Source organism: Danio aesculapii, chromosome 7, assembly GCF_903798145.1.
Source record: "Danio aesculapii chromosome 7, fDanAes4.1, whole genome shotgun sequence".
Taxonomy (NCBI): Eukaryota; Metazoa; Chordata; class Actinopteri; order Cypriniformes; family Danionidae; genus Danio; species Danio aesculapii.
The window spans coordinates 63,465,170-63,487,861 of NC_079441.1; the positions used below are offsets into that span (position 1 = coordinate 63,465,170).

The 22,692-nt window shown below is 37.0% G+C and overlaps 1 protein-coding gene across 1 annotated transcript in view; it reads left to right on the forward strand.

The window, feature by feature from the left end:
• The first annotated feature begins 4,328 nt into the window (after nt 1-4,328).
• The window catches only part of LOC130232432 (adhesion G-protein coupled receptor G2), a 30,854-nt gene continuing 12,490 nt past the window's right edge, over nt 4,329-22,692 (forward strand). Inside the window, exons 1-9 of the mRNA XM_056462323.1 lie at nt 4,329-4,508; nt 6,624-6,768; nt 8,538-8,648; nt 8,768-8,893; nt 8,982-9,018; nt 9,102-9,202; nt 9,310-9,425; nt 12,728-12,996; nt 20,621-20,726. Coding sequence (XP_056318298.1) covers nt 4,399-4,508; nt 6,624-6,768; nt 8,538-8,648; nt 8,768-8,893; nt 8,982-9,018; nt 9,102-9,202; nt 9,310-9,425; nt 12,728-12,996; nt 20,621-20,726 — 1,121 coding nt within the window. The 5' untranslated portion in view covers nt 4,329-4,398. The remainder of the gene's footprint in view (nt 4,509-6,623; nt 6,769-8,537; nt 8,649-8,767; nt 8,894-8,981; nt 9,019-9,101; nt 9,203-9,309; nt 9,426-12,727; nt 12,997-20,620; nt 20,727-22,692) is intronic.

The window sequence follows — 22,692 nt, forward strand, 5'->3', positions numbered from 1 at the left end:
CATTCAAAGCAAGGGCTTGTATACATCATGTGAATTTTGTGAGAGTGGAAGAGCTTTTATACCAAATTTAATTCAACTGCTATCTGGTGACACCTACAATTCTCCACAATTACTATGGTATAAATACACTACAATTACTATGGTGTAAATGTAACCCCTGCTGGTCCTACATCACACAACCCGCTCTGAGCTGGGATCGAACCGACGACCTTCCGCATGGGAGTCGGTTGCTCTACCATATAAGTAAGTAGTGAGTGCAAATATAAAAATTGACAAGTGTATGTATGTGTTTATTACTATATACAACTTTATATGTGCAGCTGTTATGTGCAAATTGGCATGTAAAGTGTGTTGTTAAATAAGTGTATATGTGTATAAAAGTGTATGGCAAGTAGTGATGTTGGTTCCACAATTATTATCATCAAGTGTTCATGAGATGGATTGCCTGAGGGAAGAAACTGTTTCTGTGACGGGCTGTTCTGGTGCGCAGTGCTCTGTAGCGTCGATCAGAAGGTAATAGTTCAAAGAGGCAGTGCGCTGGGTGTGAGGGGTCCAGAGTGATTTTGGCAGCCCTACTGCTCGCTCTGGATAAGTACAGTTCTTGGGGGGTAGGAAGGGTTGTACCAGTGATTCGCTCAGCAGTTCGAACTATTCAACGTAGTCTTTGGAGATCGTATTTAGTAGCTGAGCCAAACCAGACAGTTATTGATGTGCAGATGACTGTACATTATTGACTTTTTAAAGATCTGTCTGTGATCCCTTGGACTTTATGATGTTCTTGTATTGTCAGTTCAAGCAATTAAAAAATAAATCAATAAATCAATAAATCAATAAATCAATAACAGAAAGCTGAAAAAAAGTAAACTTCTTAAAGACAATTTTTATTAATTCTCCATCTATACACAATCAAAAAATGACTTCTGGTGCTTGTTCAGATTAGTTATTAGTTAGATATTATTTAACTATTCTTGAGTTTTTGTAGGGACAAGTTAATTGTTTTATGTTCAAACAACTTAAATTTGTAAAAACAGTTAACTGAATCGATTTGTGTTTACACAACATGAAGGAATTAAGTTAACTTATTAATTATTTTTACACATTTAAGTGGATTGAACATAAAATATAAATCATCAGTGAAAAAACTCAAGAATTGTGTGGTTCCAGTTCGTTTTAAATAAGTAGTTTGAACAAACACCAAACATAAATGTTTTTCAGTGTAACATCTCTCAAGTAAATGTCTTCTAGACGTATTGCAGAACAGAAAACACTTTTAAAAAATACACATTTCAGGTAAAAACCATTCAGAATCTTTGTGATTCTTCACCTGCAGTTCTGAATGTAGGAAAAAATGCATTTACAAAAAGAAAAAAGAATAAAAAAAAAAAAATCCTTGTATGCTTTATAACGTTTTAAGACTACAAACCGCAAACAGTCTAACTGACAAGTAATCTAAAACAACAAAAACAAGCATGGATTATTACAAACAAACAGTGGAAACTTCCTCAGTACAGTGGGTTTTCCCCCCACAACATCATACAACTTTGCATATCTAAACCCAAGACCAGGTAAGACAGTTACCAACACAAATAACTCTTCTGTCATCACCGAAACACAGGCCAATGACAAGCTCTGTTCACGATCTCAATAAAAGTCTTGACAAACATAAGATTAGACTGATCTAGTCTTTTTACAACCATTCAACCTGCAGCATGATGTCAATGATTGTCATTAAAAGAGAAAAAAAGGCTTGACAAGGCTTGACATTGTATTCTGCTGATGGGAAATGTCACTGGGTACATGGGAAACCACAATATTTGAGTGCGGCTGAATATTCAACTCTCCGTGTGAATTCTAAAGCGATCATACAGAGCTCTCAACACTTCAACCAGCTCGGAAAACAGCACAGTAAGTAAACCAATTTCTTCTTTTCAGCATGCAGAGCGTTCTTTTTATTAAGACATTTGACAAGATGTTAATAACTGACTTAATGTGTCGCTAATGTATGATAGATTTGATTTATTTTTCCTCAGATCAACTTTTGTGATTTCCATGTCTGTTTTCTTGCCTGATAAACTATCTGCCACAAAGCTGAAGAGATGATACTGTTTTTAATTCTGGCCACGATCTGTGGCCTGTGCGGTACACAAACTCTTATTGGTGAGAAGGGTAACTATTTAAACACTTGCCTTCTTGTAATCATTTTATTATGTTTAATTATTAATTTCACATTTGATTGATTAATTCAAGTTTGTTATGTTGAATTTGTCAAGCATTAAAGATGATATTTCAAACTGGCATAAACCTTTTCATGAATTAAAAATGTTGATATTACATTTACCGCAGAGGAAATCGAGGCTAGTCTTTAGAGAATTAGTGAATTATCTTTGCCTAAAAACATTTCCATTGTTCTTTCTGCACAATGCTCATTATATATAAGTACACCCCTCACAAATCTCTCATTTAAATTAATATTTTCTATAGGAAGCTTTACAATATTATATTTGTGCATATACATTAGTTAAGTCAGCACTAAAGCCAAATCTGGAGCTAATCTAACAAATTAACTTATAATAATGGTTAAAAAATTAGTACACCCAAATTAATAGGTTATAAAAAAATAAATAAAAATTCAAAAATAGCAAAAAATCAGGAGAAACTAAAAAAATACAACTTTGTTTAAATGTTTTAGTTTGTAATTTTTTCCAATATTTTGCATGAATTTAAATGTATTATCTTTCTATTTCTATTTATTGTGACTAAAATATTATTTGAATTAATATATCTGTTTAATAAATCTGTTTTGTTTAAATGCACCAAAATGCATTGCCTATATTCATTGAGAAATGGATAAAAATCTTAAATTTCAAAATGGGGTGTACTTAATGCTGAGCACTGTACATATACTTATAAAACAAAATACTTTTTTGAAACAAAATACTTATTACTTTGACCTATATACTTACTGAAATATATGAAGGATTTTTAGTGATTAAACTACATTTTATGAATGAAACTGTGAAAATGGTAGTTTCAAAAGTATCTACAGTTGAAGTCGGAATTATTCCAATATTAAAATCAATCTGCTGCATCTGATGCTATTGCTTTGTCTTTAATATAATGTAATTACCCTTAGGGGTCGCAATTCAATACAAGAAGTAGTAACTATAAGCTACTATAGTAACTATATAGTATATAGTAACTATAAACGACTATTATTTCTCTTCAGTAGATTATGGATAAAATATGGTAATCTTATGGTTTAATAAAAATAAATAGATTTTTGGAAATCACCAGGCGACCCCCACTTTGAGAACCACAGCTGTAGACTATCGAAAAAAAATGTAGCTTAAAGGCGCTAATAATTATTTTCTTTTATATATTTATTAATAATACTTTTATTCTAGCCAAAATAAAACAAATAAGACTTTCTCCCGAAGAAAAAATACTATCAGACATACTGTGAAAATTTACTGTGAAAATTTTCTTGCTTTGTTGAACATAATTTGGGAAATATTTAAAAAAGAAAAAAAATTCAAAGGGGCGCTAAAAATTCTCACTTCAACTGTATATATGTATGTCTGACATATTTTTAGAAATATAAACTAATGTTACATTTAAAAAACTATTATAATAATCATTATTTTTACTCTAATTAAACAGGATATTTTAATGTACGAATAAAGAATCAAGCGGTGTCACTTTTTATCACTTTGATGCTTAACTATGTCTTTTTGTATTTGATCTGTGTATTTATGACACTGTAATGTTAATGTCAGGAGTAGAATTGTTTTATTATTTTCTTTTTAAAAAACTGAATTTGAACAAGGTATCTAAAATCAACATCCAAAACCATGGGTAGAGAATAGAAAAAACACTTTGAGATGATAATTAGCCATGCTTTCCCCTACAGCATAAATAATGTTTCACAAACTTACATCGCACTGTATAATTCTGTGAAATTTGTGTTGTCCAGGAAATGTTATACTGCAAAATAAACAAACAGTAATACAGATGGATATCTCACTTAAATCTGGACACAGCATTAATATTTCAGACAGAGTAAATGAATTACGTTGTAATTCAACAAAAATCTCATGTTATGCTGAGTGCTCCGATGACAACTTTGTAAACAAAAACTTGATTGACCCACAACGTAGTCAAATAAGTGTGACGGATAAAAATGAGGGCTACACTACAATATCCTTCACCATATGTAAGACTTCTTTTCTTCCATTGCATCTAACCAGCTAAACAACAGCATTTGTGACAAATGTACAATTGAGAATAATCATTTGGTTTACTCATGACGACATTTTTTCCTTTCATCTTACAGCAAACACTACAACCAATTGTACTGTGGTTGAATGTTTGTCGGAAGAAATAAGTAAGCTCCTGAAAATGAAAGAAAGTCAAATGGTTATCCCGAAAGACGTGAAAAACATTTACAATGTTAAAAACATGTGCGGAGCTGTGATCTTAAATGAAAATGTGACGGACACCTACATTAGGTAAAAGGATTGATTTAAAGTTTTTTGAAATGCACAATTCTTTAGTTAAGGGTGTCAAACCTTGTTTCTGGCTTCTACCGACCTTATCTGAAATAATTAAGTGGACAGTTCCCTGGTAAAGTCTAGATCGGATACACAGCTGGCCGGATTTGCGATATACACAGTAATATAGCAGAATTTTTTATGGCACTATGTGAAGTTTATTAATAAACTAATTTCGGGAGGATCACGTGCTTATGATTTATCACAGCCGGTCTCGTATTAAGCTAATCAGTATCATCCAATCATACGAGCCATAAGCTACTATAAATAACCACAGTTTTCAGTCCACCTTATCTTCGTTTGGAAGAAACCCCCCTTCCTCCCCATTCTCCTCCTTCACCTTAGATCGGGCGGCACGGAGGCCCAGTGGTTAGCACTGTTAGCCCCACAGCAAGAACACTGCCAACCCTGGTCCTGCCAGGTCAGTAGGTGTTTCTGTGAGGAGTTTGTATGTTCTCCCCGTGTCCGCGTGGGTTTTCCCCGGGTTCTCCGGTTTCCTCCCACCATCCAAAAAATAAACATCATGCATAACAATGAAACATTTGTCTAGCCCCCTTGCTTTTTCCTCACGGGTTCCCTTAGCTACTGCAGACGGGGAGTTCTGAGATCCACCGAGCTCAGGCTCCCCTCTCGCTCTGCAAACGGGAGGAAGCCCCGGGCTCGAGGATCCCTTGAGCTCGGGGCTCTCACCCGGGACAGCATGCCAAACAAGCTATTGATGAATCATCAGCTAAGTGTGAACTCTTGAAATAACAATAATGCAATAATAAATATTTTTATAGTACAGTGACGGTTGGGTTTAGGGTTAGGGTAGTGGTAGGCATTAAAAAATACAATTTATTGGGTAATTTAATAGTTGACATAAATAATACTCGGTACAACTGCTGTTTTTACGTTACTGTGACAGTTGAGTTTAGAGTTGGGATGGGGGTGGGCGTTAATAAAATACAATAAATGGGAAATTTTATAAATAATATAAATAATTCTCGTTAACACTCGGCCGCAACATTATCTGATCTAGCCAGTTCCCCCAAAAATGAGAATTCTGTCATTTACTCACTCTGTAGTTGTTTCAAACCTGTTTGTTTTTCTTCGTTCTGTTGAACACAAATGAGGATGGAAACCTGTAACCACTGATAAAGGTTTGTGACACTTGAGGGAGAGTAAATAATGAGTAAATTTTCATTTTTGAGGGAACTATCACTTTAAGTCACCTTTACACAGTCAATTTAAGGGGGCCATCAAGAGGGTCTTTGTCTGCTTAGAATTCAGTGTAAATATGCTATGCCGCATTGGGTAAATACTAATTTTGGTCTCACTTCATATTAAGTGTCCTTAACTACTATGTACTTCATACAAAAAAAAATTACAATGTACTTATTGTATTCATGTATTGCAGAACATTTCTGGCACTCTTGAGATGGGATACGAGTAGGGTTAGGGATTGGTTTGGTGGTAAGGTAGGTTTAGGGGTGGGTTAAGGTGTAAGGGATGGTCAACAGTGTAATTAATGGCCTAATTACAGAAATTAACTATAGATGTAATTACATGCAGGTATATAATAAATTATAAGTACAATGTAATAACATCTATTTTACACTGCACTCTCAGAAATAAAGGTACACGAGCTGTCACTGGGGTGGTACCTATTCAAAAAGTACAAATTTGTACCTACAAGGTCCATATAAATACCTTAAGGGTACATATTAGTTCCTAAAAAGTACAAAAATTTTCCTTTTAAAATTTATAGGTACTAATATATAATTTTGATGTACAAATATGGACCCTTTAAGTACAAATGTGTACCTTTTGAAAAAATACCACCCCAGTGACAGCTCGTGTACCTTTATTTCTAAGAGTGTATTATAAGTACATCATAACAAGTTATTAATTTCAGTGTAAGAACATATTAGTTAAGGCCTCTTATTATATGTGGGTCCCAAATTTTTGAAATTTCATACGCTTCAGGTTTGGTTTCTGTGCTGCTTTGCTGTGTAAAGATGCCTTTATTTACTGCATCCAGAATGTGTTGTTGTGGGATGGAAATATTCATGATTTTCCACCTTTCTGCAGTGTTGAGAAGAAAGCCATCGATGAAATGATAAATAATACAAATTCTAACCAAACCACAACATACGTTACTAAGGGATTTTCTCTGACTGTGGTTACGATGAATACAAACACACCAGGCGGTTACATCCAAATTCCTGCTCCAGATGTAAGACTCAAAAAATAACTGACATAACTCTATAAAATGTCTAAACTGCTGTAAGCCATTTCTGTGGCATCCACAGTGCCATTGGAAGCATTTTCTAAGTTCAATATTGTCCATATATATTCAAAAAACAATTAAAGTCTTATCAACCAGTCCCAGTATACACTCCACTTTTCACTGTAAAGAATCTTTTATTAATATTGAAAGGTTCCGTTGATGTTAAAGATATAGCTCACCCAAAAATTAAACCTCAGTCATCATTTACTCTCCCTTCACTTGTTCCAAACCAGTTTGTCTTTCTTTCTTTTGTTAACACAAGGGAAGATATTTTTAAGAAAGCTGAAAACCTGTAACTATGGACTTACAAAACATTTGTTCTTCCTACAGGTTTTTAGCAAGCTCTTTTTAGCATGTTCTTTGCATTTAACAGAAAAAAAGTAAATCATAAATGTTTAAAACCACTTGCTCCTATCCGCTCGCTGCTCTCAGTGTAGGGATACCGAGTCACCAGATGTCAGAGATGGTATGGATGACTTCTTGTCAGGTGGTGAGGAAGCAGCTAGTCTGTGTACTGGATGCGTGGTGCCCTTCGCAGGTCAGCATTTCCGAGGTTCTTCCCTCTCAAACCCGAGGATCGGATGCTGCCACCTGCTCGATGCCTTCCATCAGCTCTGGCCAGGTGGCAGGGTTGTAGAACAGGATGAGTTGTCATCGCTGGGATGCCAACAACTGCAGCAGGCGGTCAACAATGAGCTTCTCAACGACCTGGCGGCTGATGGTTTGTCTTCTAACAGCCAAATGCGGGTCAGATCCATCAACTCCAGCAACTGCTCTTCAGCTGAGGTGCACTCATCCAGCCCACTGCTGGTACCAGTGCACTGCACACTCACCAGTCTAGCTCAAAAGAGCCAGAAACTTCCAGTGGTGATTGATCGTCTACATCTCCTTCTCACTCCCAGCGATGAAGTCCGCAAGATGGAGTTTGCGGTAATCCATTTCCGTGAGCTGGTGGCAGATGTTGCCATGTTCAGCTCCAGGCATAGGTGGTAAATGTAGAAAGAGAAAGAGCAGGACCCTACGGGGAAAGAACAGTCTAGATGTAAATACCTGTGTCAGAGTGACCCCTCAAACTACCTGCATCTCCACCAGATGTCGTAGGTGAGAGATCAGGCGATCACAGAGATGCAGTTTATTTCTCCATAGGGCTATTTATTAGGGAGTGGAGCAAGGGAACAGTGCACTGGGATGTGCAGGGCGGTGGGCTGCCAAAGGGTTCGGTGTCCATGCTGGATGAAGTGCAGGTCAGAGTGGGAGGAGGGTTTCCTGCTGTCATCGTAGCTGTCAAAGATCAGCACCCCCCAGCCCACCCCACACACACACACACATTAAAAATCTTCAGTTATGTTGCTATTTGGACTTAACATAGAGACTGCAATATTAACAATATTTCTCCTCCCCACCTCCCTACACATAATGCCCATTGGGTAATTCAGCCCTAGGCCGAAGTTAAACATATGAAAACATACCAATTCAAATGAATTAGCTGCTAATAGCAATCTGAATAATAATTCAACAAAATGTAAAGCGGTTACGAATAGACATGAGATTATGCTGATCTGTTTTCCATTCTGTTTTTGTTTCCCCTTCTCTGAACATTTTAAAGGGTCTAATAATTTTATATATTTTTTTCAATAAATGGCTTACAGCAGGTTAAATAAACTTAATTTTCATTCCTTTTATAAAGAAAGCTGACTTCTTTTTTTCCTTTTAAGGTATTACATTATAAGGATGTTGCACTGACATGGATCCCAGTGGACCCGTTCCTAAATCAAAACCAGAGCAATATTGGTGTAGTTACCTACGATTCCTACGAGCATTTTAAGGTTTGAACAATCCTTCATTTTAATGTTCAGTGATTTCATAACACTTTTGGTGCTATTACATCATGCATTGTTTTCAAGTTTACAGTAAGCTTAATAAGCAAGTCCATTGTCTTTTACAGGTTAAACTTGGAAATAAAAGTATAACCTCCACCGTCATAAGGATTGAAGCCCCTGGAGTAGACCTTTCAAATTTGAAACATCTACTTAAAATAAAGTTCAAATATAATGACACAATTCACACACCTGTAAGTGTATCTTCAAACACAATATTGACCGTTTTGCCTTAAAATCTCCTGATAATGATTTTTTCCTTTTTTGTGTCTATATTTGAAGAACTCCACCTTGTCCTGTGAGTTCTACGATGAACAAGGTGCAGAAATACATCGGTTTCAATAAGAAATTATTTAAAATGAGCCACAGCAAACATCCTTTAATGTTTCTATTGTCACATAGGCAACAAATCCTGGAAACCTGATGGTTGTTCCACAAATAGGATTAGTCATGATGAGGTTGAGTGCTACTGTGACCATGCAACTCCTTTTGCTTTGCTTCTGGTGAGTAACAAATCATCCACTCATGAAATAAATTCAGTAAATGTAAGAGTTTTAAATAATCAGCTGACACTGTCTACTTCTTTATCCCTCTCACTAACTCTGAATAGGTTGATTTGAAGATCTCCAAAAGCCAATGGGAAATTTTATCGTACATCAGCTATGTAGGCTGCTGTCTGTCAGCATTTTTTTCTGCAATCACAGTCTTCTCGTTCATCTTCATTAGGTGCCATCTTTCAATGTTTTCAGATAAATGCATATGCCTGATTCACAAAAGTAGTAAATCATGTGCCCAGTTCCCATATGAAGAGTTCAGATGCAAAAACCTCTAAGTGCTATTAAAATGATAATTTTTCTCAACATCCTGTGTTTAAATTCAGTTATTTACATTTAAAGACAATGAAAAGAACTTGTCATAAAAGTGAAAATACTAGTGAAATAAAACTAGTGAATAAAAGTGAATAACCTTCACATGGCAATCTGAGAAAAGCACTCGTCTGAAGAAAATTTCAGGTGACATTAGGAGGCTTTTGCATCCGTACTCTTCATATAGAGATCTAATATACTGTATTAATATATGCAAATTACATGACTCACAAGTTCATTTTTCACAAATATAAAAATTATGTCACATATGCAGTATATATACAACCCCAAATCAGAAAAGGTTGGGAAGTGTTTTCCTTGGTGAATTTTTTTTATTTGTTTTTAATAAACATGTATTCCAATTTCAGCCTGATCTCACGAGAAAACATAAGTATTTTACCAAGCGGCAACCTCCCGCTCTCCCTCAGGAGACCAATACGGAAGTAACTGAAACTGCAATTCATCAAAATTCCGCTAGTCCTGGCTCCATAATAGAGCAAATTTCAATTGAGCCCACTGTTAGAATGGCTAACTTTACAACAGAAATAAAGGTGTTTACAGCCTGGTACAAAGAACGATTTTGGTTCATATAGCTATTATTACCCTCCATGACAACTGTGAGGGGGTGAATTTTTTTATAACTCATCCATTTCCTTTATATTAGGTTATATTAAGTTTGCATAATTAAGGGCGTGGCCACTTGAGTGACAGCTAGGTCTCGCTGGTCGCCGTCACTTCACCTCAGCTGAATCCGGCAGATTAGCCACTGATCTCGACATATTCATCGTATTTTTGTTTTGTTTTGTGTGGCTTTACACAGTCAGCTGCCTTTTGGACTTATTTCTTACAATTATCAGATGATATGGGATGCTGTGTGCACTTAATTGTGCGCACAAACCATTCACGTGGCCTCGGTTTCCCATGTGAGTAAAGTTATATACTTATACACCATCTCTATAAATGTATTTGTTTTATTTAAGATCATTTATCATTAATGTTTTTCTTTAGACCCATAAAGCACTCCAGAATGTGACAGATTGATTAGCTGTAGGCTCTGGAACAGTCATCTGAAGCGTTGTCATACAGTGTTATGCTGGATTTCATCAATAGTCTTGCATTTACTAACACAGACTATAATTGAAGTGTTTGGAAGTATTTCGCGTTTTCCTCCTGTAGAAAAATGTCATAAAAACAATGTTTAGTGGCTCAATGTGTTACAGCAGTGTTTTTAAAAGTCTAAACACTTTACTGATATAGTGTACAGCCAAGCACATGTGGTCAGAACACAAACGAGTCGCAGGTAATAGAGTAATAAGCGTTTCTCCCAAAGTAAAGTCTGTCTGCCAGGTCTAAGCAAAGTGCCAGCAGGTCTCTGTAGCTCCGCTCACTCTCCGCCTCTTTGCCCTTGTTTGGTATCCCGCCGTGGGTGCGATGACGCGCGAACAAAATGGCGACGGTTGGCCGCGCCTACTTGTAGCTTCTTTTGCAGTGTTCAAAAACCTATGGGTGACGTCACGGATACTTCGTCCATATATATACTCCGTCTATGTATTTTACATTTTGTCAGTTTAGTGGCTAATTTGTACGAATTCATATGAGTTCAGTCGTATGAAAATGTATGATTGTAGAAAGAAAACCATTATTGGGTGATGAGCAAATTGTACTAAATTGTATGAATTAGATCGTATGAATTCATATGAATTAGCCAATTAAGTTACGAATTGCTGTGACATTGCGTTGCCAATTTTGGTTCTTGCAACATATTTAAAAAAAAAAGGTGGAACAGTAAAGCATTTACCACTTTGTAATGTTGCCATTTCTTTTCACAACACTTAAAATGCATTTAGGGACTGAAGACACCACGTGAGGAAGTGTTTCAAGAGTGTTTTTTTTTTTATTCTTCCTGCAAACAAGTTTTAATGTTGGCAACAGTACGGGGTCTTCATTGTCGCATTTTGCAATTGAAAATGCACCACACATTCTTTATTGGAGACAAGTCGGGACTGCATGCAGGCCAGTCAAGTACCTGTATTCAGTTCTTAATTTGTAAATTGCGAGGTCCCAGAACAGATCGGCGTAACGGAGGAGGGAGAGGTGTGGCAGATGAAAGTAAACAGCAGGGGGTGGGGTGGTCTCGTGGATAAATGAGTGTCCCAGGAAAAGAAGGCAGCATATTGTGCTCCAAAATATCTATGTAGTTTTCAGCATTAACAGTGCCATCACAGAAGTGCAAGTTACCTTTGCTAAATGCTGGTAACAGTCCGGATGATCCTTTTCTTCTTTGGTCAGTGGCACACGGTATCCCAAAAAAACCTGAAATACTGATTCATTTGACCACAGTACAAGTTTCCACTGTGTGATGGTCCATCCCAGAGAAGACTTCTGAACACTGTTAACATAGGGCTTCCATTTGGCACAGTGCAGTTTTAACTGGCTACATATTGTGGTACTTGACAAAGGTTTGCCAAGGTAGTCCTGAGCCCATGTAGTGATATCACTTATAGATGAATGAGGATTCTTGATGCATTGCCGCCTAAGGGAAAGTTGTTCAGCTTTGGCTTGTGCCCTTGTCCTTCATGCACTGAAATTCCTCCAGATTTCTTTGATGTTTCAATTGTGTCATGCACTGTTGAAGGTGAAATATCCAAATGTCTTCCTATCTTTCTTTGGGGAACTTTATTTTTGAACATTTCAATAATCTTCTTACGTATTTGTTAGCAAACTGGTGAGCCTCGACCCATCTCTGCTCTTAAAGTAAATTTAGAAATCACCATTTTCTTTTTTATTTGTGTTTTCCACACTGTCACAACTTTTTCTGGTTTGGAATTGTATATATGTACTGCAATAATTGCTGTATACATGTTTTTTCTCAACCATTGTAATTACATATATTAGCTATAATGTTATAGATGCATTTGTATATGGCTATATATGAACATATACATATATATTTATAGCGCATACAATTACAATGGTTGAAAATGATAAATGTAAATGGCCATTTTTGCAATATTTTGAAATATATGTTGCATATATGACATACAGTCTTTTATATATGTGAAATCCCAATATGAACTTGTATGTTATATATGTCATTAGCATATATTTCCATAGATCAAATTTCTATATTGGTTTTTAATACAGAAATGTGTGTGCTTACAGTAACGCGAGGGCAGAGGTGTCCAGCAGCATTCACGTGTCTCTGAGTGCTGCTCTGTTTGTCCTCAACTTGAGCTTCATGTTGAGCGAATGGGCCGCCACACTGTCCATGAACGGACTGTGTGTGTTTATAGCTGTGACTATACACTACAGCCTGCTGTCTTCTTTCACCTGGATGGCCATCGAAGCCATGCATCTCTACCTTCTTCTTATCAGAGTCTTCAACATTTACATCAAGCACTACATGATCAAGCTGTCTGTTATCGGATGGGGTGAGCATCAAAACCAAATGTTTACAATTTAAATGTCTAAATATACTGTTAAAGTCAGAATTATTAGCCCCTGTATATTGATTCCCCAATTTCTGTTTAAAGGAGAGTTTGTTTGTTTTCCAACACATTTCTAAACATAATACTTTTAATAACTCATCTCTGATAACTGATTTATTTTATCTTTGCCATGATGACAGTAAATAATATTTGACTAGATATTTTCCAAGACAGTAGTATTTAGCTTAAAGTGCAATTTAATGGCTTAATTAGGTTAATTAGGCAAGTTAGGGTAATAGGCAAGTCATTGTATAATAATGGTTTGTTCTGCAGACAATTGAAAAAAAAATTATTAGGGAGGCTAATAATATTGACCTTAATATAATATTATATAATATTGACCTGCTTTTATTCTTGCTGAAATAAAACACATTTCTCCAAAATAAAAAAATATTAAAGGAAATACTGTGAAAATTAGAGGGATAATAACTGTATATGCAGAAAGCATTGAATGATTTTTTTTCCAGAGCCACACCTGCCTATATGCATATTATGCAAATGATGTAGGGCCTGCAAACTAACAGGGCCACCCTTGCTCTTAGAGGTGATATTAGACTAAAATGTTTGGTTCAGGCTTTGATTTTGGCTTCGAAGATTATAAAATCTTCTCCTTTAAAATCATGTGCTGTTGCATCTCCTTTACAGCCTCCAAATCAATGGCATTTGTGCATGCAGTCTGAAAAAGTTTGCATTTATCTAGCAGATCTTTACGGTCAATGCAGATTTTGTGACTGTATCTGATTTTAATGAAAATAAATAAATAAATAAATAAATAAAGAGAAGGTGGTGACTAAAGGTTGTGAAAATAAAAGAGCTCTCTTTTCACCACCCTGTATTGAATCTATTTGCAATGGGTTTTTTTCTTTATTTTTTAAAGGATATAGCAGCCTTAGCACCATGTGCTATTTCTTTTTCTTGACACAGCATATATTTTTACAAGTAGTTTTGGTGAAGTTTATTTATAAACTAATTTCTAGAGGATTACGTGTTTATGATTGACCACAGCTGGTCCCGCATCTAACGCATGATTCACCAATCAGATGATTCCTAACTTACTATAAATAACCAGAGTTTCTTACCCCATTCATCTTCGTCTTTAAGAATCCTTCTCCTCCCTTTTCCTTAATCCTTAAAAGGCTGGCATGGCGGCCGAGTGGTTAGCACTGTTGCCTCACAGCAAAAATGTCACTGTTCCAAGTCTTTAACAGGTCAGTCGACATTTCTGTGTGGAGTTTACATGTTCTCCCAGTGCTCATGTTGGTTTTGGCCGGATTCTCTGGTTTCATCCCATACTCCAAAAACTTGCACTGGTCCTACGCCACCCAACTCGCTCTGAGCTGGTTTCAAATTGATGACCTTCCGCATGGGAGTCCGTTGCTTTACCAAGGAGGCTGAAGACCATGGCCTTTAGCGTCTGTCACTAGAGCACCTTTAGAGGTCAGAGGTTTACCTGCACAGCACTTACTAGCTGGCCTCTGTTACATTAGCATGGTAGATGAGCTCTTAATCAGCAGTATATCTCACTGTAGCGATCCCTAATTTTCCATAAGCCATAAATAAGCAGGGGAGTTCTCGAGATCTACCTGAGCTCAATCTACCTCTATTTGCCCTGCAAATAGGAAGGAGCCCCGGGCTCTTATGAGCTCAGAGCTCTCTCCCGGGACATCATGCAAAACATGCTTTATAATCAGTCATCAGCGAAGTGTGAACTCGAACTTGAATTATAGTTTATTTGGTCATCTTCTATTAATCTACGTTTTTTTTTTTTTTTTTAAACCAATTGGATTTTTAATGTCATGTCCACATGGTGTGATGTAATAGTTTTATATTAGTATATATTGTTTACACAGCCCATGGTGTTTGTTCTCTATATTGAATTAAATGCATTAACTTGTGCTACATGACAATATAAATCATTTGTGGGGCTTTTATATGATATTTAAGCTTGTGGAGAACTCTGTTCCTTAATTAGTTGATATCATTCACTGTTTTTAATAATGTGCAACTCGCATTGACAGGTGAATATCTGATCTATCTGCTAAATTTCCATGTATGAACGAGGCCTGAATCTGATCTGAGTAAATCATAATCCATGTGATTTGTTCCTGCTTACACATGCGTGGGCCATTCCCGATCTGTGTCAGAATAAAACCTGAATTGAGTTACTTGAACCCTGCAGAGTAAATGCAAACACTGATGCTTTGGGCTTTGAGTGTGCGTTTAGTCAAACTGTCTGTCTTGCTGTGTTGTCACTAAATGGATTTATCTCTATCTCTGTTTTACACAAATGTGTTAATGAATATGAACGTTTGAAATATGCTAAAGACCCAATTTCTGTTTGGAAATGGATGTGTTCCATTTCAGTGTAGTGTTTAAGTTTCATTTCACTATTGTGTCATTTTCTGATTTGTCAAGCTGTCTCATATGATTACAGAAGTAGTAGACTGCAAGTATGGATGCCAGCGATACACTCGCTGGCCACTTTATTAGGTACACTTTACTAGTACCGGGTTGGACCTCATTTGCCTTCAGAACTGCCTTAACACTTTAAGGCATTTATTCAACAAGTTACAGGAAATTTTCCTCAGAAGTTTTGCTCCATTTTAACATGATAGCATCAAGCAGTTGCTGCATATTTGTTGGCTGCACCTGGATGATTTGCACATTATAACATGACATGTTATCCTGCTGGAGGTAGCCATCAGAAGATCTGTACACTGTGGTCATAAAGGGATGGACATGATCAGCACCAATACTCAGGTCTGTGGCGATGACACGATGCTCAGGTGGTACTAATAGGTCCAAAGTGCGCCAAGAAAACATCCCCCACACCATTACACCACCACCAGCATTCTGAACCATTGATACAAGGCAGGATGAATCCATGCTTTCATGTTGTTGACGCCAAGCTCTGACACTACCACCCAAATGTCGTAGCAGTAATCGAGACTCAGACAACATTTTTCCAATCTTCCATTGTCCAATTTTGGTGAGCCTGTGTGAATTGTAGCTTCTTAGCTGACAGGAGTGGCACCCTGTGTGGTCTTGGCAGACCTCAAGGTTGGACGTGTTCAGAGATGCTCTTCTGCATACCTCGGTTGTAACGAGTGATTATTTGAGTCACTGGTGCCTTTCTATCAGCTCGAGTCTGGCATCAGCAAGGCATTTGCGCTCACAGAACTGCCACTTACTGGATATTTTCTCTTTTTCAGACTATTCTCTGTAAAGTATAGGGGGTTGTGCGTGAAAATCCCAGTAGAGGGAGTGGTTTCTGAAATACTCAGACCAGCCCATCTGGCACCAACAACCATGCCACGTTCAAAGTCACTTAAATCCCCTTTCTTCCCCATTCGGATGGGGTTTGAACTGCAGCAGATCGTCTTGAGAATGTCTACTTGCCTAAATGCATTGAGTTGCTGCCATGTGATTGACATGGATGGACAGGTGTTCCTAATATAGTGCCCGGTGATTGTATGTGCATGCCTAATGAGGTCCCAATGGTCACATACCATGCATTTTAGGGCTGTACTGTATAAATAAAGATAGTTTTTCTGCCAAATATCCAAAATAAAAACGTTATTTACTGAGGTAGGAGAAGCTGCGTGAGTCTTTTTCTTATATAATAAATTACTTGCATCTCAGAAGACAAAATGCAATGAAAACGTGGTAAATTGTAGAGGTGTGAGATGTTCTTTAGGAGCACAGATGGTCAAGATAGTTCTGGAGGTTTCAATAATATAATAATAATAATATTAGTGAACCACTGGAGTGACGGTCATCACATGATCTCTTATAACAAAATCACATGACATTTTTTAATGCGCATACTGGAATTTATTCAGTAAAAGCCTTTCCATTGTAGTTTATGCACATTTTTTTCTTATCAGATAAAAAGTTTATCGCACTCAGCTGTTTTTATCCTACTCAGTTGCACATTTTCAAAATGTATGCACATCTTGGAATTTCCATCCAGGGTTTTATTATGCAATAATCCAAAATGCGCATAAAAAAGGTGGATGGAACCATAGCTACTGTCTTCAATAGCTTCATCTTTCTGTTGTTTGTTGTGCAGCTTTGGGTTGGCTATGGATATTTCACATTAATAAAATTGAGACAGACAATCAAACCTAATTTGTTTTCTCCCCATGTAAAACAAATTGTCCATGTAGTTTTGTTCCCCCATTTGATAAGAGTAGACATTAATAAATGGCTTTCAAGTTCACTTAAAAGCTAAAAACTAAAATTCCCTTGCTTATTCAAAATCATGTTGTTCATACCCAGTATGCATTTCTTTGTTTTCATAAATAGATAATTTTGTGAAGAATACAGATCTCATTATAACCAGTGATTCTGTCAATATGGATGTGGAGTGACAGACACCACATTTTATTTATGATCTACTGACACAAAGGATGAATTATTTGCAGCAGGCACATTGTGACTTCCAGTAGCAGGTTTTACAGTTGCAATGCAAATAACAAAGGTCATTTTGACCACAGACTATGTTTACAGGCAAACTAATAATACGATTATAATGGTTTTGCATTTGCTGTAAGAAATAGTCAACCTATGGCAGTTATGCAAAAGATGGCAGTAAAAAAAAGTCCTGATTACTGTCACAACCCATGTTCCCGAATGGAGACGTTATGTCTACTGACACATTGTGCATCGCTAAATGACAAATACAAGTAGCTTGACCACTCTGATGTCTCTTCAGCTTCTGAAGCAAAAAGTCTGGCTTGCTCTCCTTCAGGTTATTATAATCAGCTGCAGCTGTAAAGAGCTGCCATTTCCATAAGCCGCAGTCACACAATAGGCTTTCACTAGACTTCCATTCATATGCATACAAATATGGCAGACCGGAAACGCAAGCACATGCGACAAGTTTTGGATATTGCTGCATTCGAAAGTTCAAGCTTGGTGTACTTTGACCTGCGAAATCACGATTGCGTGGTACCAATAGAAGATCAAAATGTGACCTCTCTGTACAGAAATGTAACATATGGAGCAATCGCTTGCTTCATCGATGTCTAACTATCTTGTTTTATCCTGCCCCTTTACACATTGCTGTACGACAGAGCTACGCATGCTCATATTCTAGTGTGACCGTGACTTTACTCTTAAAAGTGATTGGTCATCTGGCTATTCCCAACATTGAATTTCCCGATCTGAAGTGAAACTATAGTTTGCCTTTAGTTTCTGCACATGCAGTGGTTAAAGCAGAGTTCTATTTATTCATTATAGTGCATCTGCAAAGTATTCAGAGCACTTCACTTTTTTACATTTTATTGTTTTACTGTCAGGGTTTTGGGATAGAGGAGAGGAGGCGAGGACATTTTATTACATAAAGGCAAACAAAAACAACCCAAAAAATGATTGTTGCTAGATCAGATATGACTGCGGCCAGAAGTTAATGAGAATTATTTACATTATTTATTAAATTTCCCTTGTATTGTATTTTAATAACGCCTACCCAACTCTAAACCCAACCGTCACAGTAACGTAAAAACAGTAGTTGTACCAAGTATTATTTATGCTATCTATTAAATGACCCAATAAATTGTATTTTTTAACACCTACCCCTACTTTAACCCTAAACCCAACCGTCTCAGTACTGTAAAAATGTTCATTATTGTTATACAATGTCATAAAAGAACGCTGCGGCCAGAATTCTGACCAGAACCAGGAAATCAGAGCACATCACACCTGTCCTCAGGTCTTTACACTGGCTCCCAGTTACATTCAGAATAGAGTTTAAAGTATTATTACTGGTCTATAAATCACTAAATGGCCTAGGACCTCAATACATTACAGATATGCTCACTGAATACAAACCTAACAGATCACTCAGATCTTTAGGATCAAATAGATTAGAAATCCCAAGAGTTCAGTCAAAGCAGGGTGAATCGGCTTTCAGCTACTACACCCCTCGCTGCTGGAATCAGCTTCCAGAAATGATCAGATGTGCTCCAACATTAGGCACATTCAAATCAAGACTGAAAACACATCTGTTTAGCTGTGCCTTTACTGAATGAGCACTGTGCTACATCCGACAGATCGAACTACTATGTTTTTCACTTCTTTTTAATTCTTTTATAACATTTTATCAGCTTTTATTTTATTTTATTTCTATTTTTACCATTTCTATTATTTGTTTTTATTTCTCTTATACTTGTTTCCTTTATTCCTGTTTATGTAAAGCACTTTGAATTGCCACTGTGTATGAAATGTGCTATATAAATAAACTTGCCTTGCCTTGCCTTGCCTAAAAAAATGCTGTTATATTGATGTGCATATCGCACTGCCGGCCAGCCGTGTATCCGATCTAGACTTTACCTCAAAAAACGCTGTGGGGGGAAAAAAATACAGACTTGACTTGACTTGACTTGACTTATCTTATCTTAACTTGACTTGACTTAATTCAATGTGGCTTGGCATGGAGTAACAGTGCACCACACACGTAAAGGATGACGACGGACCAGCACAGGTCAGAGCACACATAACATAATGCTAAATAAAAGGATAACAATGTGGGTGGGACAAGATAAAAGACAGGAGAGCACATGGTAAAAAAACCAACACAATCTCACGGTAATTCGTAACTTTTTGATTTAGTGGCTAATTCATACGAATTCGTACGATCTAATTTGTACATTTTAGTACGATTTGCTCATCCCCCAATGACGGTTGGGTTTAGGGGTGGGGGTAGGTGCGAATTTGTACGAATTAGCCACTAAACGGACAAAGCGTAAAATTCTTACGTTTTCTCGTAAGATCAGGCTTAAAAACACAACACAAGCTCACTTAAAGACAGGACACGTAGCCAAAGAGGGAACTAGACAGGACTAACGTGTGGACTGTGCCACCAAAACTGGAGTGGTAGAATCCTGACAGTTACAGCCTTATTCCAAACTAGATTAAATTCTTCTAAGACAATACCGCACAATGCCAATGTGAACAAAAAGAAAAGTTTGCTTGAAATCTGCAAATTAAAAACATCCCTCACATCCTTTGCTCAATGCTTTGTTGAAGTACCTTTGGCACCAGTTACAGCCCTTCTACAGACAAGTCATTGATGCTACAACCTTGGCACACATGTTTTGGGGCAGTTTCTTCTTTCAGTACCTACAGGTAGTTAATGTACTAAAAGTTTGCTCCGCCAATTTTTCCTCTAAACATGCAGGGCAGCGAGTGTACAACAAATATTTTTTTTGACAATCCTATTTGCTGAAATAATAAAAGAAAAACTTTACGAAGGTGTTATCAAGACTTTCAGATAAAGAAAAAAAAAATCGTGTGAGACTAATAACGGCTCATATCAGATTTGATAATGTCAAATTTGCTGTCCTGCCCCATAGACACTGCATATACTGTAAATGTACATACTTTTTTAAAATCCAAATATTAAAAACTTTGAAGGATTTAAGATTACGATGATTGTTAAACATGTCATAAAAGTCTTGTGAAAATGATCCATTGAAAATGTGGTTAAAAAAATCTAATCAAAATAATTAAATGTGAACCTTGAAATGTGGTGATTTATCTTGGAATAATTTCTCATTGACAGGAGTCCCTGCTGTTGTTGTTGGAGGCTTGCTGTCAGTTCATAGCATCAGACCGTTTTATGGCACTCATGAGATGACATTAACAGATACTGATCGGACCAATTCAATGTAAGTCTTCACATTATAAATCTGAAAAAGGTGTCCATCATACAATCCATCATACAATAGAAGCTTCTGTTTTTGATTTCATGAATTTTCATGTGCAATAAGTAGCGACAATAAACCAGTAATAAATATAATTGTCACATAATAATATATTTGTTTTAAGAAATAAAATTATCACTGCTAAATAATTACATTGTTTTTTGTTTAAGTTGATAGGAGAATCTCTATTTTAGAGAATATTTTGACCTCTGATTTACTTTAAATCAGTGTTTCTCAACCACGTTCCTGGAATACCACCAGCTCCGCACATTTTCCAGGTCACCTTAATCAAGCACACCTGATTCAGATCATCAGCTCATTAACAGAGACTGAAAGAGCTGTAATAGGTGTGACATACAAAGGAGACATCCAAACATGCAGTGCTGGTGGTCCTCGAGGAATGTGGTTGAGATACACTGGTTTAAATAACTTTCATTCTCAGTCCTGAATTGTGCAGCTCTAACGTCCCATGTTAAATTTCATTTATTTTCTTTTTTCTGATTTTACTAGCTATATAGTACTACTAGCCCAGGGATGTCTAAACTCGCTCCTGGAGGGCTGGTGTCCTGCACAGTTTAGCTCCAAATTCCTTTAACACAACTGCCTGGAAGTTTCTAGCATACTTAGAAAAAGCTTGATTAGCTGGTTCAGGTATGTTTAAATGGGGTTGGAACTAAAATATGCTGGACACCGGAGCTCCAGGACCACTGTACTAGGCTATACTTCAGTAATACTACACTTTTTTAACAGGAAGACACTACCATATATTTTTTCGAGAAGACAGCTAATGTCACTCAGTGTATGAATAATTTATAAACCATCTATATCTATATATATTGGGCGTATATCGAATACTTTTGAGAGGAGCATGTGATATGATTGATCGCAGGTGGTCTCTCATCCTTAATCAGTAATAATCCAATCAGATTGATCCAAGCCTTCTATACAGTGCATCCGGAAAGTATTCATAGCGCTTCACTTTTTCCACATTTTTTTTTCAGTCTTATTCCAAAATGGGTTAAAATTATTTATTTCCTCAAAATTCGACACACAATACCCCATAATGACAATGTGAAAAAAATATTTTTTTTTAATTGTTGCAAATTTATTAAGAATAAAAAACCTGAAAAATCACATGTACAGAAGTATTCACAACCTTTGCGTGAAGCTCTAAATTGAGCTCAGGTACGGTCTGTTTCCACTGATCATTCTGGAGATGTTTCAGCAGCTTAATTGGAGTTCACCTGTGGTAAATTCAGTTGATTGAACATGATTTGAAAGAGCATACACCTGTCTATATAAGGTACCAGGGTTGACAGGTTTTTGGCATGTCAAAGCACAAACCAAGCATGAAGACAAAGGAATTGTCTGTAGACCTCCGAGACAGGATTGTCTCGAGGCACAAGGCTGGGGAAGGTTACAGAAAAATTTCTGCTCCTCTGAAAGTTCCAACAAGCACAGTGGCCTCCATCATCCGTAAGTTGAAGATGTTTGGAACCACCAGGACTCTTCCTAGAACTGGCTGGCCATCTAAGCTGAGTGATCGGGAGAGAAGGGCCTTAGTCAGGGAGGTGATCAATAACCCGATGGTCACTCTGTCTGAGTTCCTGCGTTCTTCTGTGGAGAGAGGAGAACCTTACAGAAGGACAACCATCTGTGCAGCAATCCACCAATCAGGCCTGTAGGGTAGAGTGGCCAGACTGAAGCCACTCCCCACATGGATTTACCAAAAGGACTCTCAGACCATAAGAAACTAAATTCTCTGGTCTGATGAGACTAAATTGAACTCTTTGGAGTGAATGCCAGGCGTTATGTTTGGAGAAAACCAGGCACCACTCATCACCAGGCTAATACCAACTCTACAGTAAAGCATGGAGGTGGCAGCATCATGCTGTGAGGATGTTTTTCAGCAGCAGCAACTGGAAGACTA